Source organism: Taudactylus pleione, unplaced genomic scaffold (assembly GCF_031769625.1).
Source record: "Taudactylus pleione unplaced genomic scaffold, aTauple2 ptg000391l, whole genome shotgun sequence".
NCBI lineage: Eukaryota > Metazoa > Chordata > Amphibia > Anura > Myobatrachidae > Taudactylus > Taudactylus pleione.
The window spans coordinates 12,390,327-12,408,634 of NW_028284792.1; the positions used below are offsets into that span (position 1 = coordinate 12,390,327).

General features: G+C 48.1%; 1 protein-coding gene across 3 annotated transcripts in view; it reads right to left on the bottom strand.

Moving 5' to 3' along the window:
* Positions 1 to 1,252, bottom strand: part of RFFL (ring finger and FYVE like domain containing E3 ubiquitin protein ligase) — a 64,398-nt gene extending 63,146 nt beyond the window's left edge. For 2 of the 3 annotated variants that reach the window (XM_088445961.1, XM_088445956.1), the window contains exon 1: positions 1,093 to 1,252. In XM_088445961.1, coding sequence (XP_088302087.1) covers positions 1,093 to 1,156 — 64 coding nt within the window. In that variant the 5' untranslated portion in view covers positions 1,157 to 1,252. The remainder of the gene's footprint in view (positions 1 to 1,092) is intronic. The other variant, XM_088445957.1, reaches the window with a different exon arrangement.
* Positions 1,253 to 18,308: the final 17,056 nt, after the last annotated feature.

The following is an 18,308-nucleotide window of genomic DNA, read 5'->3' on the forward strand; positions in this document are numbered from 1 at the left end:
ATTACTTCTCACTAATCGCCAGGACAGACTCCGACCCAGCAATTCTGAAATAATACATTCAAGCGAATAAGGAAGTTAAAGGGTGAGCAATGGTGGGAGTTAATAGCAGGCTAACAAGTAATGGGATGCGGTCAGAATATTGACAGTCGGCCGACACTTAGAATGCCAGCGCCGGAATCCCGACACCTGTCAGAATCCCAGCGTCAGCATCCGATGCTAAATACTGGGGTTAAGGTTTGAAGAAAGGGAGAGGGGTAGGCACTAGTGGGGGGACATTTAGACAGTGGGAAGGGAGGGTTAGGATACTGACTATCCTAACCCAGTCAGGATGCCATGTCGGGATTCTGACTGCTGGCATCCCGGACCTAACCCCAAGTTATACTGGAGTGCAGCTAGAACATTCAATTATAGTCAGACTTTCTTTCCTCGGAATCAGACAGACACCCAGCACCTCTGGCCACATACTGTACATGCTCCAGGTAATGTCCTCTCCCTCTCTCCAGGTCTCAGAGCCTTCACACCTGTGATCACCTGCTCCCCCCTCCCCTTAGTGCTGCCTCCGATGTCATCACCAGCTCCGGTGCACACTGTAGCAGTCTCAGTGACCGGCAGAGAGGGTTTGGGGGCAGCGGTGACCGCAGGATGGACTGTGCCCTGGGAGAGAAGTAGGAATAGGGACTCAGTAGGGAGTGAGAGGCACGGGTGTAACTGCATGTGCCAGTGATTAGAGGAATGGAAAGTGAGGGGGTGAGGTGAGTAATAAGCATAGGACGCTGCACCCCTTGATATGTGACATTTATTTACCAGTTATTTATATAGGATACACATATGCCGCAGCGCTTTACAGAGAACTTCCACCTCAATTCTCAATTCCAACTTCATCATTTTGATTTCCAAAGCCAGAAACGTGCTACATTGTAAATATGTACGTACGGATGGTTGTAAACCCGCTGCACGGGGTCACCGGCTACAGCATAGCGCACTCCCCCTAATGACAGACAGACACACACACCCCAGGCGCCCCATGCAAACAGCACACGGGCAGCTTCCTGTACTAGTCTCTGCCTGACACAGTCAGCAGCGCTGCTATACCTGTCCGTGTGCGGGACCAGAGGGGTCTGTACCTGCGGAAGGACCGGCGGTCCTCACTCCCCATCCCCGGAGCGTCTCCCAGTCATAGTTCCTGACACTCCCCTGTACTCTGCTGCATGATGAGACGACAGTACGAGATCAGGAACAGCGATGCACTGTACGGGGCATTCGTGCGAAGTCACGCCCCCTACAAAGTAATAAACCAATGAAAGAAGGCAAATAGCACGTAGCCACGCCCGCGAAAGGACTGACGCGCTTCCATTAGGTCTCCTTAGAATCACGTGAAGTCCCGCCCACGTGACTGTACCGTTGCTGTACACGTCACCAAGTGTTGTCATTAACTGTCTGTCTATATTACAGTTACGCTGGAGACTGGGGCAGTGACCTCAGTCATCCGGGTAATTCTCGTCATCCACACAGTGCTGCTGCCTGGCCTCAGGTGCATTGTGTCCCACACAACTGGTCAGATCCGTCCTCCAAAGCACCAGGCGCTATGCGTATATGTATCACAGCGTTGCCAGGCGGCTCTGAGTTTCTCAAAGGAAGCTGCTTCCAGTCTGGACTAGCCGGTAGAAGTATCACTGGGGAAAAGAGCAACGTTACCAGCACTGTGTATATCTATATCCAGGGCCGGTTCTAGACATTGTGGAGGTCAGGGCGAAAGTTCACGGTTGTGCCCCCCCCCCCCAAAAAAACACAAAACAACTTTTTGTAGATGATGTTCCACTGCGCGCGCTGAAAGCACACGCGCTTCCGGAAAGGGGGCGTGTCCTTGCGGATCACCCCCAATTCATCACACTGTGGGGCGTGCCCAGCACTTATGAAGGTGCTGGGCTTCCCCCAAGCTCTCCCCTCGTGGCGAATAATTGCCATGTGCAGTAATGCGCCTTACACAGTAATGCCCTTTATAAATACATTATGCCACATGCAGTAGTGCCCTGTATAACACATTATGCCACACACAGTAATACCCTGTATAACACATTATGCCACATGCAGTAATGCCCTGTATAACACATTATGCCACACACAGTAATTCCCTTTATAATACAGTATCCCCAATTCAAATTACATCACACATTAGTCCCTTATTCATGTTATGACACACAGTGGTGCCCCTTTTAGACAATGCCCAAATTAGTGCCCCTTATACACAAGGTCCACAGTACTTAGTAGTGCCCCTAATACAATGCCCACAGTAGTAGTGCCCCCTATAGTAGTCATGATGTCCCTCCCATAGTGGTCTATGCAGGAGCCGGAGCTCTGGAGTGAGCTTCGGCTGCAGGGAGGGAGCCTGGGTGCCAGCTGATAACAAATATCAGCGGGTGCCTGGCAACACGGGGGGGACCGGCGCTGTTTTTTTTTTATTATTATGGGTTGGGGTTTTTTTTTGCCTTCTGGGGACTCAGTGGCGCCCTCTAGGGCCGGCGCCCGGGGCGACAGCCCTGTTAGCCCACCCCTAGAACCGCCACTGTCTATATCTATGTGTGTGTGTTATGATATGTCGCCATGACAATTTCAATGTAGACCATGTCAGCATTTATTAAGTAGACACTGCTGAAATTTCGATATGGTGACTTACATGCTCAAGACGGCTTCAGCTGTGTACCCGGTGGTCCGGTGTGTGAGTTCCGGTGGAGGCATCTGATTGAGCTGTGTTCAAATGAGTACAACTACCATAAAACAAGTGATCACCCTAATATTGGCAATTTGGTGTTATTTTAAGCTGGGTATACACCTGTCATTGCGCCGTTCTTTCAATTCCCAACCCGTTTGTGCAACAGAGGAAGATGTACTAAGCTCTGGAAAGTGATAAATTGGAGAGAGATACAGTAGTTTGCAGGAATCTATGACCTGCAAACGTTCTTTGTTCTAGGCCCTAGAAGGGAATAGGATTGCTACTTAGCAACAGCTTGTGGGGTGGATGAGCAAGCCTCCGAAATATCGCTGGAACAAGGTAAAGTGAAAAAAAAAATTCACTTAGCTTGTAGCTACACAGGAAGGCGGTTCTGCGCATCTGCTCTCTGAGCTAATAGTCATGTTACCGCTCAAGCCTGCCTTCAGTTTTTCAGAAGTCTACTGATGGCAATCCCAAGCCTAGACTTGGATAACGAAGGTAGGTTTATCACTTCAAACACAAGGAAAGAACACTTACATGAATCTTTCCAAGTTGAACTTTACTGAACTGGTAACAAAAACATAGTTTCAATCAATGCAATGAAGTATTTATACAAACATAACGTGAGGAGCATCCACAGACTTGATTATAATTTGGACAACCAAATGGTAAGACAGAATCATTTGATGTCTCCAGCAGTTGATGGCTGTGTTTTCTCATGCTCCCTTGTCACACCCAGGAGAAGAGAATAAAGGCATTAATCTTAATTCTGGACAGAGCAACCAACACACCTAGCAAAGTATAGGGTTGTTAAAGTGGGTGCTGTTGCTGGGTGGCAATAATATACCCTAGAACAAAGAAAGTTTGCAGGTCATAGATCCCTGCAAAATACTGTTTGTTCGTCTGGAGGCTTTCCACCTAGCGACAACTGGTGGGCAGACTACCACATAGCTGGCGGTTGCTTGGCAGATCAGTTGGTCTTAAATAATGCTTGACAAAACGTATACTCAGAGCACCAATCAGTGACATGCATTATGGAATGTAGGAACATAATGCTTGGAAGATGAGTTGGTCTCAAATAATGCTTGGCAAACGTATACTCAGAGAACCAATCAGTGACATGCATTATGGAATGCACTAGAGGTGGCAGCATCCCAAATGGAGTGTCCCTTAAAGGGATTTACGGCAAGTAATAACTGCAAAGCTTCACTTTTTAGTGGGGCAATAAGTTTCAATTATGAGGTGAGTTACCAAACGAAAAATTGTATTTGTACTTCAGGGTCCATAGGGTATCCACAGGATATAGGCGATGGTGGCAGACATCGGGCACCTCATAGTTAAGTTTTCAGCCTCCCAGGATGCACTGTGGTCCCTCTCCTATACCCCGAGCCAAGGCATCTCAGTTTCGTAGGTGCCCGGCTCGGAGTCGGATCACCTTTTCAGAACAGCCCCTGAAGTTTTTTGACAAGGCAGCTTTGCTGCGCTGCTATGAGCAGACAGCAGGGACAAGATAATTAGAGGTCCCTGCTGCCGCTCTGTCACCCTGAAGGGCCAGGACGCCGGTACTGATCCGGGGATTCTGGCGGATACCAGGGGTCTCGGCTAGCGGGGACCCCGGTATATCCAGACTGTGGCCGGATTCAAGGGGACTCAGGTAAGCGTTGGGTACCCACTGATTCACAGTCATATTTGTCCCTAGGCAGGGGGCTCCCTAGGGACAGGCTGCGTGTGGAGCCAGGTACTGATCCTTCGCATCCACTAGACCACCAGGGACAGCGGGCTGCAGCGGTTAGGATACACTCCAGCGTCCCAGGGGTTAATAGCATGCCAGGGGAGCGTGCCTTCCCTGTCTCACAGCTGGCACCTCTCCCGCTGCACAGTGCCTTTCCACAGCGGTCTGGCGTCAGCGCTCCTTCCCCTGGCCCGCCTCCTCTCAGTTCCTCGGCGGCCATTTTAAAGAAGTGGCAAACGCTGCTGGATTTTGACAGGTGGCATCGCGGTCCGGGTCCCCTGCATACCTCTCCGATAAGGTCAGCGTATGCAGCACTGTTTCCTACCAGGCTCTGTGTCTGCGTAGTTGATTGTAGTGCAGGTCATTTATTTCTGCATTGTATGACTATATGCTAGCGCTGTCTGACTGTACTTTCACTTCTGACTGTCAGCCATTTTACTATCCCTCTTCTTTCCTTGCTAAAGCCCTTGCGGTGCGTTGTTGCAGGGTGTTCATCACCTCACAGTAGAAGTGTTTTTCTGTGGAGAGTCACATACACTCCATTTACACTCATTATGCCTGGGAGTGAACGAGAATATCCTCTTCAGCTAATATACCAAATGCAATGTACAGTTAGCGGAGGGAGATGTGAACGCTGAGGGTTTATGTAGGGTATGTTATATCACGCCCGATTTCTGTCACGGCACCTGTTCAGGAACTGCCCTGGGCTTATTTTGCTAAGGCGCCTACAACACTTGTGGGCCAGTTGGCGACGCCCCCTGTGTTTCCCCAGATTGGGTTATCACAGCAGGTGGTGGTCTCATCATCCATGCAGGGGTTTCAACCAGGCAGTTGATGGTACCCCAGTGTCTCCCGTTTTCGCCCCCCCAGGTCTCGCAGGAGCCTGTGTGGGTGAGTTCATTGTCCAACATGGTACAGAACCTGACGGACATTTTGCAGGGGGAGTCACCATGGCGACCTAAGGGGCCTTTATTGTTTCAGACGGCTCAGTATGATGACATGACGGTAAGATTATTAACTTTTCAGACCAAGAGCCCATTCGTGTAAAGGAGGCGGAATCTACGTCTAAAGTCTTTATACCTGGCCTTGGGTGTGATATGTATTACCGCCGGCTGCATGGCCGACGGTTCAATTCCCGACAGCGGCTGCCCGACAACGGAGGAAATCCCGATCGTCCTTAAGGTAAGTATTTACTAACCTAACCCTTCTTAGGGGTGCCTAACCTCCCCCCCTGTGCCTAACCCTAACCACCCCTCTAAGTGCCTAAACCTAACCCCCCCTTTCCCCTCTGCCAAAACCTAAGTCACCTGGGGGGGTGCCTAACCCTAACCTCCCCCCGGGGGTGCCTAACCCTCCCTCCCCCTAGCCTAACCCTAACCTCTCGGGGGGATGCCTAACCCTAAGTCCCCCCCAGGAGCCCAAAACCTTACCCTCCCCCCCCGCAGTTGTCCGCAGCGGCGCCCAGCATCCGCTCGATCGGGATGCCGGGCGCTGGTCTCCCGACGGGCAAATTACAGACGCCTGTCATTCGTCCCTAGTCGGGATAAAGCAGTCTGGAAGCCGGAGGTCGGCATTTAGACCGCCGGGTTCCAGACTACATCCCCTGGCCTTAGTCCGTGCGGCCTTGGTTATAGAGGATCCCCCCGTGGCTAAATCTAAATACTCCTTTAAGGGTATTAAGGGAGATGCCACTGTATTTCCTCTATCTGGTCAGTTAGTGAACCACTTAGAGGAGGCGTGGAAAAATCCGGGTAAGCGGTTCCAGCCTCAAAGACGCTTGGCCTTTGCTTACCCCTTTGCAGATAATTATTTTTCCAAATGGGAAACCCCTCCACAGGTGGATTCTCATGTCACACGCCTAGGGAGGAGTGCAACATTGCCCATACCCTCCATGTCCTCCTTGAAGGATGTTACGGATCGCAAGTTGGAAATTTGCCTAAAATCCATTTATTATGCTGGAGGTGCTTCCAGACCAGCTATGGCCGTGTGCTGGGTAGCCAGAGCCATGGAGCGCTGGGCAGATAACTTGGAGGCGTCTCTGGACACTGACTCTTCAGCTGAGCAGGTGGAGTTAGTATTTTGTCCAATATATGATTATATCAAAATCAACTATACGATTTTTATAGGAGGGTGCTTAGGATTGATTATATAAATTAAGGTTAGCCCAGCACCCCTGGCCTCTAAGGCTAAATCTAGAAAATTTTGTTAATAAAAGGACACTCACTGAACTTGTGTTCAAGGCAGCTTAGAAGGTTAGAGCAGGGTCTATATTCCGAATACTAGAATACTGTGGATTATTAGTGCTGGGTAGGAAAGAACTCCTGAGTAAGCCAGTGGTTCCCATACTGCACTGTGGCACCCAGGGGTGCCTCAGGAAACTTGCAGGGGTGCCTTAGGTTGGTGGTCCAGCACCAAATCAAATTATTTATGGTCCATGTAATGTAAATAGATTACCAAACAGAAGCACAAACCTGTCACCACCACATAACAGCCTACGGATGACAGGTAAGCACAATTTACTTCACTTTACTATATTTTTTTCTGAATTTTTCAATAACAAACGTTTGGCTTAGAGATGCCATGAAAACAAAGCTGATACTCTAGGGTGCCATGATACCAAAAAGTTTGGGAACCTCTGGAATAAGTGATAGTAAAATATGTCCCAGTTACCCTTGGTGATTAAAAGACAATAGCAGAACCATAATAACAGATGTTGGCTGAAGCAAGGTCTGCTTCATATTTGGAGGTATTTGTGGTGAACCGGGCTCATCTTGGGTGTGGAACGGGTGGAATACTGGTAAGTTTGGGGGGGTTTATGTCGGAAGTGCTGCACCTTCTACAGGAGTACCAGTTCCTGTTGGAAAATAGATATGGTATTAGGGGGTCTGGTGCGCTTTTCCTAAAAAGGGTTTTTATTGGTGGGGATTAAGTGAGGTGGTTGTGTTGGTGTACCTTATGACCAATGAACAGATGACTGACTAATGTCGGGCCAAATCGTTTATTAAGCAGGCACAATGCTGCTCCTATATGGTCTTAAAGAGAGGGGAAGTGGGGGAGGTATAGGTGGACTGGCTCGGGGTGGGAAGGTAGGTGGACCCTTTCAGGGGGCTCCTTGCCATGCCATTCTTGCCAAGCACGTCTTCCCTGCTGGACCTATGGTCTACAGTCTTGTGAGCCTTCTGAAAATGTGTAGGTGCCGTAGAAGTTTGTGTATTGTTCGTGTATTGACCTATGGACCAGATACATAGAACGTCCTCTGCATATGGAAAGGACCCCTGCACACACTTCTCGACTTCATCCAATACATCAACAACAACAATAAAAGTCTCCACTTCACAACAAACTACAGCGAAACCTCCGTGAACTTCCTTGATCTAGAAATCTTCATTGAAAACAAACAGATACATACCAAAACTTTCCAAAAACCTGTCGACGTCAACAGTTACATTCTATCTAGCAGTGGTCATTATCCCAATTGGCTTGACAACATCCCCACAGGACAATTTAAATGCGTCAGATGCAATTGCACCAAACTTACAGACTACCTGGAGCAAGGGAAGACACTCAAGCAACAATTCGTGGACAAAGCATATAACCCAGACAAACTAGAAGAGACCGTCACCCAGATAGGGGAAGAAGACAGAAAACTTCTTCAATACAAACAACAATCAGAAAACCCACAAAACCACATCCCTTTCATCACGCAGTACAGTACCCATGCAACACACATCAAAAGAATCATCAATAAACACTGGCACCTGTTATTGAAAGATGAACAACTCACAGACATTCTACCAGCCAAAATAATATACCGCAAGACCCCAACATCCACAACAAACTAGTCTTCAACCACATCCCACCCTGAGTTTAACACAAAGCATCCTAAAACCTAAAATTCTAAAACCACAAAAGGATTCTTTCATTGTGGAACGTGCAAAAGCTGCAAATCCCTCCAATAGAAGAACACCACACCAACTACATCATTTTCATTCACACAGACAGGTGAAACATACAAAATAAATTAACACATCTCATGCAACACTGCCAATGTAATATACCTCATACAATGCCCTTGCAATAAACAATACATAGGAAGGACCATCAGACCACTGAAAACTACAATTGCAGAGCACCTCAGAAACATCAATAGACAACCATAGCATACCCATCCATTTCAACGAACATCACCACAGCAGCACACAAGGCCTCAGATTCATAGGGATTACACATGAAGAAAAATTGGAGAGGGGGCGACCACACCAAAATCCTTAACAAAGAGGAACTCAGGTGGATCTTCATGCTCCAAACACACCTAAAGGTCTCAATATAGACAAGGAGGTGAAATATGTAATCACAAAATAAACACTCCAACTTAATTACCCACAGATAACATACCTCTGGACCTCCGCCCCCTCCATGCCACCCTACCATTCCCATACACAACCCCCCACCCCTTTACCACCCCCCACACCATTCCTCCACTCCCCTCTTGTCACACACCCCCTACACCCAACCTCCACTCCCTGCAAATTTACACAACTCCCCCATGCTCACATTAGACATCACTCACCTCTCTACTGCATCCCCCCCTTTGTCATACACTTACCCCTCCCACTCCCTCTGGCCCCACACCCCCACTCCATCACACCATGCAGACCACCCTCGATCCCCACCCCTCGCAGCCATACCTATCACCTTATCCTACACTCCCACCACCATGGACCCACACACATCTAGCACTCCACCAACATCATAGACATCGCTCCCCTCCACACATCCCCCGATTCAAAACATCCCCCTCCCCTCGCCCCCTCTCACGTCACACTGTCCCTTTAGATTCAACATCCCCTGCCCCCCTTACTCCCCCTGCACCCTCCTCTACCTTACTACACCACAGCACCGCCACCACAACAGCTCTGCCATACCTGCCCCCCCCTCCACCACAACACTGCATCCAATATAGGCCCTTTAGACACATCAGTTACCTTCCACCATCCCCACACCCTCTAATCCCCGGGAGTCCAACAGCAGGGTTTAATATTGTTTACCTAATTACAGTTCCACCTATCATCCAGCCTTCCCCCCATTGGTCCAAGCACGCACACCCCCCCTCATGTCAAACACCACCATTTACATTCAGACGCCGCTAGCCTGATAGCTCCCCACTAAGCCTCTCCCCCATTGGTCCAAACCGCAAAACATCACACGGTACTCCCTCCCACATCATACACCACACTACGCTGCCAGCCCGCCACCTCCCACTCACTGCGGCAGGTCACGTGTTCCGCTCCCACACCTGGAAGTATGGTTTAAATTCCGGCACTTTCACCGCTCCGACACACCTCCTGAAAGAAGGCATCTATTTGCTGAAACGCGTTGGGAACATCCACAACTTGCACCCACCTTGATCCCCACCTGGACTCGCAGCACCGGGATCCAGAACCAGGGCTTCCAGTGACAGTCCTCGCTACTTCCCTCTCTGACTGCAGCACCCAATCTGCCTTGCTTAGGCTGACATACACCACCTGTACCACAAGAAACTCACTGGTCTATGGAGCCGTCAGCGACCAGCACCTTACCCTGGACCAGCTTCGAGGTCTAGTCCCGGTCACCACAATCCTCCTTTGGTGCCATCCAGGCCTGGAGAATGACACACAGGTTTCTTCTGAGAGGAGGGTCACCCACCACCCCAGCCAACACCTGACTAGTGGACGGCACACACCATCGGGCTCAGGGGGTGTAGACCCCACGCATACCGCGTGTACGACTACAGCATAAAGACACTCCGAGACCACATGGGCTCATGGGGTACATTTACATACCAGGGCAGTCCGCTCCCTTCCAATGAGAAGTGTCCTGCATCACTTGCGTTCCAACCACCGAACCAGCAGAGTACGCCAGGAATAAAAGTACACAACTCACCTACAAACATCTCGGCCGCACCATCTGCCCCAAAAAATCTACCGGTAGGTAAGTACTTTACTAACTTTGAATACCACCATGCGGGACGCCGCCTACAACAGGATTCTCAACGAACAATACACAAACTTCTACGACACCTACACATTTTCAGAAGGCTCACAAGACTGTAGACCAAAGGTCCAGCAGGGAAGACATGCTGGTCAAGAATGGCATGGCAAGGATAATTTTGGGCCCTTTGCACAACTAAGTAGAGGAAACAATACCCTGGCTGAGTTGGGTATGAAATATCCAACGGCTGAATAGCCACCTGTTCAAATCCCGATGCCGGAAGCCAGCTCAGTGAAGATCCCGACAGGGACGGCAAGTAACCTTATCCTGTCCCTCCCTAACCCTCCCTTGGTGGTGCCTAACCCTAATCTCCCCTGGTGGTGCCTAACTCTATCCCCCCTCCCCTGGTGATTCCTAAACCTAACCCCCTTCCTGCACCCTAAACCTAACCTCCCCTCGGTGGTGCCTAACCGCCCATCCCCATAGCCTAACCGTCCCAGGGGGGTGCCTAACCCTAATCTCCCCCAGGGGTGCCTAATCTCCCCATCCCCGGGAAAACTGTAATACTTACCCGGGTCCTAAAGTTAAGGATGCCAATGCCGGTATCCTGATCTCCTTCAAGATAGCGGTGTCAGCATTTTGCCAGGCATTGATATTTCAATGGCCGGCATATTAACTACATCCCCCCTGGGTGGCCAGAGAGGCTAAACCAGTGTTAAATGGGATACCTGATCTGCTCTCATTTTGTGCAATCTTATATATATAATTTGCTTAGTCCCTTTGTCCGGAACATTCTTTGAATTTTAATATCTAAAAGACTAATTAAGATATGAATGTGATTCTTTTGCATTGGATTTCAATCACCAATAAACTGAAGAATTTGGAAACTGGTTAAAATATGATGAAAAAAAAAATCAACAAAAACCATTATAAATGCTTTAGTATAGCTAACCTTAAAATGTCAAGAAAACTATCAGAGCACAGAGCCAGCACAGTGACCCAGGGGAAGTGGGATAGGGGTGACAGCCACCGGCTGCTGTTCTCACACACTACTGGTGGTCTGTGCTCTCACATGACCCGGCACCCTATGTGCGGACACTGTTTACGATTCTGCCCAGTTCGGCTCCTGATTGGCCATCTGGCTGCGTGACATAGCTATTAAATAATGAGGGAGGGCGCGCGTGCGGCACAACATGTGAGGCTGCTGCCATAGGGGGTGCTCTTCCCTCACCTACTTTCTTCAACACGTCGATTCCAGGTTCGCAGCTCCCAGCCATTCAGCACTGGGGTTGCGCCTCGAAAGCAACGCCTCTTTTCTCTGCTTTCCATGACAGTTGCCGACAGCCGCTGATTGGCGGTGAGGCGGAGTAACAGTCCATTATCATTTGCATCTATAGGGGCTCAGCTTGCAATACCCCCTGGAAACGGTCCATTTTTCTACAGAGTCCATGGCCAAATATATATTCACACAAATTGGCAAAATGCTACAAAAAAAAAATCCCCAAAACCATAAAAGGGGATGGCTTAGCCGATAATGTTTCACATACATCTTTTATTACCCGATTCCGTCATATTAACATTTGAGCTAGCCATTATCTAGCTAAGCATTTTCCGTACGTATGTTCTGGGTTCAAACTGGCAAAATGTTTGCCACAGGCATACTAGTATCTTCATAAAAAGCAGGCAGTGGGAGAGCATATGGCAGAATAAGGTGTGACCATGGGAAAGACATTACATCCCCCTTGAATGCTCCCTGTTTCCGCACACTGGGCCTGATTAAGACCTGCTCGCAAGCGGGTCGATGGTGCCCTAGTGCGCATGCGCACGATGGAGGGAGCTCTGTCATGCGCATGCGCGAGACCCGCATAGTGATGGCCAAGCTGTCGCTATGGGTCTCGCACCAAAGGGGGCGTGCTGTTGATGGTGAGTGACAGCATGCCCCCTTTGGTTGGTTGCTGCCCAGATGGAGGCAATCCCATGGGAACGCCTACCATCTGGGGCCGGCCCCACTGACATCACTAGTGATGTCAGTGGGAGTGCTTTTGGCTCTGATAGAGCCAAAAGCACTCCTGGGCTTGCGGCAGCAAGACCCTACCGCAGGGTCTCGTCGCAAGCCCGATGGTCTTGACCATCGCGACCATCTTTTGGCCGCTCGCAAAATCTGTGGGTGGTCACCCACAGCTCTGCGAGCGGCCAGGAGGCCGCTCCAATTTTAGGTAGGAGGGCCCTGATTCAGAGCAAGCGCTCTTGTCAGAGCGTCCGGCTCTGATTCAGGCCCATTGAGCACTACGGTGGGAACCAGAGCTTAAGAAAGGAGTTGCAAAACGATCTATTCTAGGAACTCCTGAAGGTTTGAAACATTGTTTGAAATATTATTTTAAGACAACATTACTCAAAATCAGATGTTGGCAATGGAGAATTGGCCAGATAATTTAGTTTTTCTAGAATGCAATTGTTTTTAGGTGAATTGCCCATTTCATAATCCCTAGGGCTTTTGTAACAGAGGGCCTGATTCAGAGCTGGATGCTATTTGCGCTCGCTCGTTCAGAAAAAGGGGCCGAATATTTAAATAGAGCGCTCGCTCTTTGCGGTCTGTTGACGCCTCTTTGTCTGAGCGAGCGTCCGAAACATGCGCTCGCTATTTTGTAAAGACGCCCCTTGGCCGTTCGCATCATACGTCATCTCCGCTATTTATTTGATTAATCGAATACATCGAAAGGCGTATGAACTGCTCGCTATTCTTGTGGTAGCATTTTCCTACCGCAATCATGCGAGCAGTTCAGGCTAAAAGACAACCAAGTGACCTGGTCGATGACGCTGCTTTGTTAATTATGCACACCAATTAAACGCCCGTTTTGACCGTTTGGCACGCCTGCGTTCGGATCTCCACTCCCCATTTTCAAGCACCTTCCCGTTACCACCCACAAACGCCTCATCCTGTCACTCAAATTAGCAGGCACTCGCTATTTTGCGAACACACGATTTCCGACCACACTGACTGGTTGGCGCATGCGCATTACGACCCATACGCATGCACAGATGTGCGAACATCGCTCAGAGCGAACGAGCGGCCGCTTACGAGCGGCTCTGAATCAGGCCCAGAGAACGAGAGAGTGCCATCCTGTTCAGGTAAGATACCACAATTGTTGTTCAGACAAATTTAAATGGCAAAATCCCATAGGTGACTGGGAATTAAAGCAATGAGGACTAATGTGGCTAGCCTTAACTTTAGCAGATTGAAACTACTGCTCCATTGTGGACCATTTGCCTCTCACTGCCTGGTTCTGAGTGAATACTCCCCAACCCTTTAGAAATGCAAATCTCATTAGGTTCTGTTATTGTTTGCAGTGTAAGAGAGCAGGTGTGAGGCCTTCATTTTTCTAAAAGCTTTGTCTAATTACTTTAAATGTATATTCTGACTTTGATGTATCATTGAAACTTAGGGCCTGATTCAGAGCTGAACGCTCTGACCAGAGCGCTCGCTCTGAATCAGTGCCTTCCTACCTGAAAATGGAGCAGCCTCCTGGCCGCTCGCATAGCTGTGGGTGACCACCCACAGCATATGCGAGCGGCCAAAAAGATGGTCGCGATGGTCTGCGACCATCGGGCTTGCGACGAGACCCTGCAGTAGGGTCTCGCTGCCGCAAGCCCAGGAGTGATTTTGGCTCTATCAGAGCCAAAATCACTCCCACTGACATCACTAGTGATGTCAGTGGGGCCGGCTTCAGGCGGTAGGCATTCCCATGGGAACGCCTCCGTCTGGCAGCCACGCCCCCGGCACGCCCACCAAAGGGGGCATGCTGTCAATCAACATCGACAGCACGCCCCCTTTGGTGCGAGACCTGGAGCGACGGAGAGCCCGTCGCTATCCGGGTCTCGCGCATGCGCACGACGGAGCGTCCTCCGTCGTGTGTATGCGCAGTGGGGCAACATCGACCCGCTTGCGAGCGTCCTTTGCTCACGAGCGGGTCTGAATGACCCCCTTAATTCTGACCACGTTTCTGGAAGATTCACCAGAAAAAAGGAAAATATATTTCCTATGGGATGGAGTCAGAACAGATTTGAGCTCTTTATGGATAAACTAATCTTGGCCAGGGTAGACAGAGTTAGACCTTGGTGACTGATTAATATGTCCCTCTCTATTATGCAGTGGACTCCTTTCTGATAAATGGGGCAGTAACATAGTATAGAACCTCAGCTTTCATTAAACGTGTGCAGGTGTAAGGTGCACATGTATTCGAACACTATTGTAGCCCACTGAAACAGGTGGTCTCTTTATTAGAAAATGGCAAAGATTGTGGTAGACAGAGACAAAATGTAAAAACTTCTTATAGGTATAATTTAAGACAAAAGAAGTTACTGACCAAAAGAAAAAAGGGGGATATGTTAGTCCTTTCCTCCTGTACATTCTCTTTTTAATATAGTTATTCATTTGACCTACCTCTATGGGAAATTAATTTTGCAGACTTTGGAAGCCATGACTGCCAAATCTATTTTTTCATGCTGCCAAGCTATACACAAGACTTTGTCTAGCAAGGGGCTGCAACTCCTTGCACATGTTTTAGAAAGGATAGTGAATGGGGTTACTCAGACTGTTTGAAAGTATTTTTAGGAGCCACCTGTCTGAGCATAACCTGTGGGCCTTGAATGTGTCCCCTGTCCTCACCTATGAAATCTGGTCAAAGAGGTTTGCAACTACCAGAATGGGCATGTCAAGTGACCTCAGGGCTAAATTCATTAGTCCAGCTCTGGTCAACCAGTTGGCCCTTCACCAATAATGAGGGTGACTCTACTAATTGCCTTGAGTAGGACATATATAAAAGCTACTAGAGACTCTATTGTGCAGAAAAAGCCTACAGCTCCTGTTCTCCCATCCAGATCATGGCAGGTCTCACACTACTTAGCTTTCCAGCTATGGCAGACTCAATCTTTCTGAATAGAAGGTAAAGGACCAGAAGCATCAGTTATTTTTAAACTGAATTTGCTTCAAAATGTGGTCCATGGGGTTTCTTTAAGACCTATCACCCTCATGTGAACATAAAAATGAGTCAACTTCAGGGCAAATAATGTGGGTGCATCTGGGAGTCCTGTATAACTCCTTAAACTCTATTTTTTATTTTTGACTACAGTTGCTCTGCAGCAAGGAGGGTCAATAAGCAGCCCTATAGAAGATTCTGAATCGCACACCCCACACGCTCTGCCAAAGCCTTAGCATGCACTGATAGAAAAGCACAATCTCACAGGAGCTGGAGGGCCACCCATTGCTGCTCTACAGGCTATCTGGGCAAACTTGTATACTTCACACCTCTGAATATGCTTCCAATGTTAGGTATATAATTTGGTGGAAGGTCTTACCTGCTAGTGCCTTGCTGGCCATCTGTATGTCGCTATACTTGCCTCTTAAAGAGGCTGAGGACTTAGGCCCTCATTCAGAGCCGTACGCTCTGAGCAGAGCGCACGCTCTGAATGAGGGCCGGCCTCCATGAAAATGGAGCGTCCTTCTGGACGCTCGTATAGCTGTGGGTCACCACCCACAGGCTATACGAGCGTGCATTTTGATGGCCGCGATGGTCGAGACCATCGCGACCATCGAAATTGCGAGCCGGAGCCTGCGGTTGAGGTTTTCAACCGCAAGCTCCGGAGTGATTTTGGCTCGATCAGAGCCAAAATCACTCCCACTGACATCACTAGTGATGTCAGTGGGCCGGCTTTTGACGGGAGGCGTTCCCGTGGGAACGCCCCTGTCAGGGAGGCACGCCCCCGGCATGCCTACCAAAGGGGGCGTGCTGTCAATCAACATTGACAGCACGCCCCCTTTGATCGGACACAACGAGCGAAGGACTTTCCTTCGCTCGTCGCGTCTGGCGCATGCGCACGACGGAGCTCCCTCCGTCGTGCGCATGCTCAGTCCAGAACAGCGACCCACTTGCGAGCGGACAGCCGCTCGCGAGTGGGTCTGAATCAGGCCCTTAGTCACAGTCCACTGAAGAGGGACGTGAATGGGCATACATACTCAGGAGAGTTTAATAGTGGAGCATCGTGTTGGGACCCCGTTTGTCTTAAATGGGTGTCCTAATTGTGCCAGCTTCGGGCAGAGGTACTGTGCAGGTACAGGAAAGAGAAATGTGTCTGGTGCGAACACTGGTGCATTGCCACCTCCAGACAATTTCAGGGAAGGATCCATTTGTGCCTGAATAGGCATCCCTGTGTGAACTTTTCTCCACATTCACTATTGCACCTCATATGTTTGCCAACTTTGGGCAATTTCAGGGGCTGCTACATTTTTGCCTGAACAGGTATCCCTGAATAATCTCTTGAGGGAGAAGTGTCTTTGACAGTGATTTGTACCTCAGACTGTGAAGTAGAAAAAGAATATTTCACTTTCTGTACTTGACAGAAAAATATATTTTTACATCATAATTAACAGTTTAAATGAGAAATAATCAGGAATAGGCCACTTTATTTCTATCTCTTGAACAGAGTAGAGAGGTTACTTTTGGCAGTGACTTTTACCTCAGACTCTGAGATAGAAAGAAAACACAAACATACCACTCACCTGACTTTTTAAATAACTGTGGTTGGAATACTAGGTACAGTGATTAGCATAGTGCTTACTGGTCTACTATGTAGCATAAATGTATCTCTAGATAGACATCGGCTCTGATACTTGTAACAATTATAGTGACATGCAATTTGGCAACATTAAATTGCCTGGGTATTGTTTGATATGACAAACCTGTTATTGAGATTTACTTGTATTATTATCGCAATAGGGCATCTAATCACACTTAAGGAGGGTCTTGCCTACGATTCATCCTTATTATCCTATGTTTGTTTGTTGTATGTCTAAAACAATGATCAGAATAAATGTTAAGTTTTAATATAAACAGATTTCACAATAAGTAAGTGCCCCCAAACAAGAGTCTTCTTTTTCTTTTTTTGCTTTTTTGATATACTTTATATGATGCCAGCACCTTTCACATGTTCGTGTGAAAGGGTGAGTGTCATTTCCGGTGTCTGTACCGCATCCTAGAACGAATATGAACATACCAGAAAAGGAATCAATCATCAGGCTTCCCTGTACTCGCGAGAACTTAGTCTGGGATACAATGTTTACCCCGAAGTTCTTAGAATCCTTAGCAATGGCCCTTGCATGCAGGATTGTTGTATAATAAAATATACAAATAATTACAACCATATTAATATAACTAAAACACAGTCTTCATGAAACAATCCCATATTCATTTAAAAGACTAGTAAAATGAAAAAAATGGCACATTAAAAATAAGCTGACAATCACAATAAATAAATAATCCAATTCATCTTTCATCCCATCTATTGGCTTGGATTTTGTACCATTTTCTTCAGAATCACCCTGGTGGAGAAAACAGCAAGTAAAATGTATTTGTATCCTCAGATATCAATGTTTCAGGACCTTTTTTAAGGTTACTTTAAAAAGTTATATTTTGTAAATTTTATTTGTTGTTAAGACTCTAAGTGCCACAGTTTTCTTTTCATATATATATATATAACCCTTACAACCCCGGCCTATCATCCGGGCGACTGGTTCACCATCAGAAGCATTGTGGATTTGCTCTGACACAACATTAAAGAATGATAGCAGGTGCTGCTAATTGGCCTTGCTGGTGGCTTACAACTGATCCAAGGAAAACCTGGACTGGATCTCATTACCAAGCTGTTTATTGCTCCATCTCTGTACAAACCTGCTGCTCCACATTAACCTCATGTGAAAGCATGCTGTCCCTGTCACTAATATATGTAATTGATATACCACTCTGTGGGTGTGTGTTAGGAAAATGAGGGTAATTAAGTCTGGATAGAGTCTGGTGATGGCCTTTAGGGCTGATTCACCTGGACTAGTGGTGACCTGTCTGG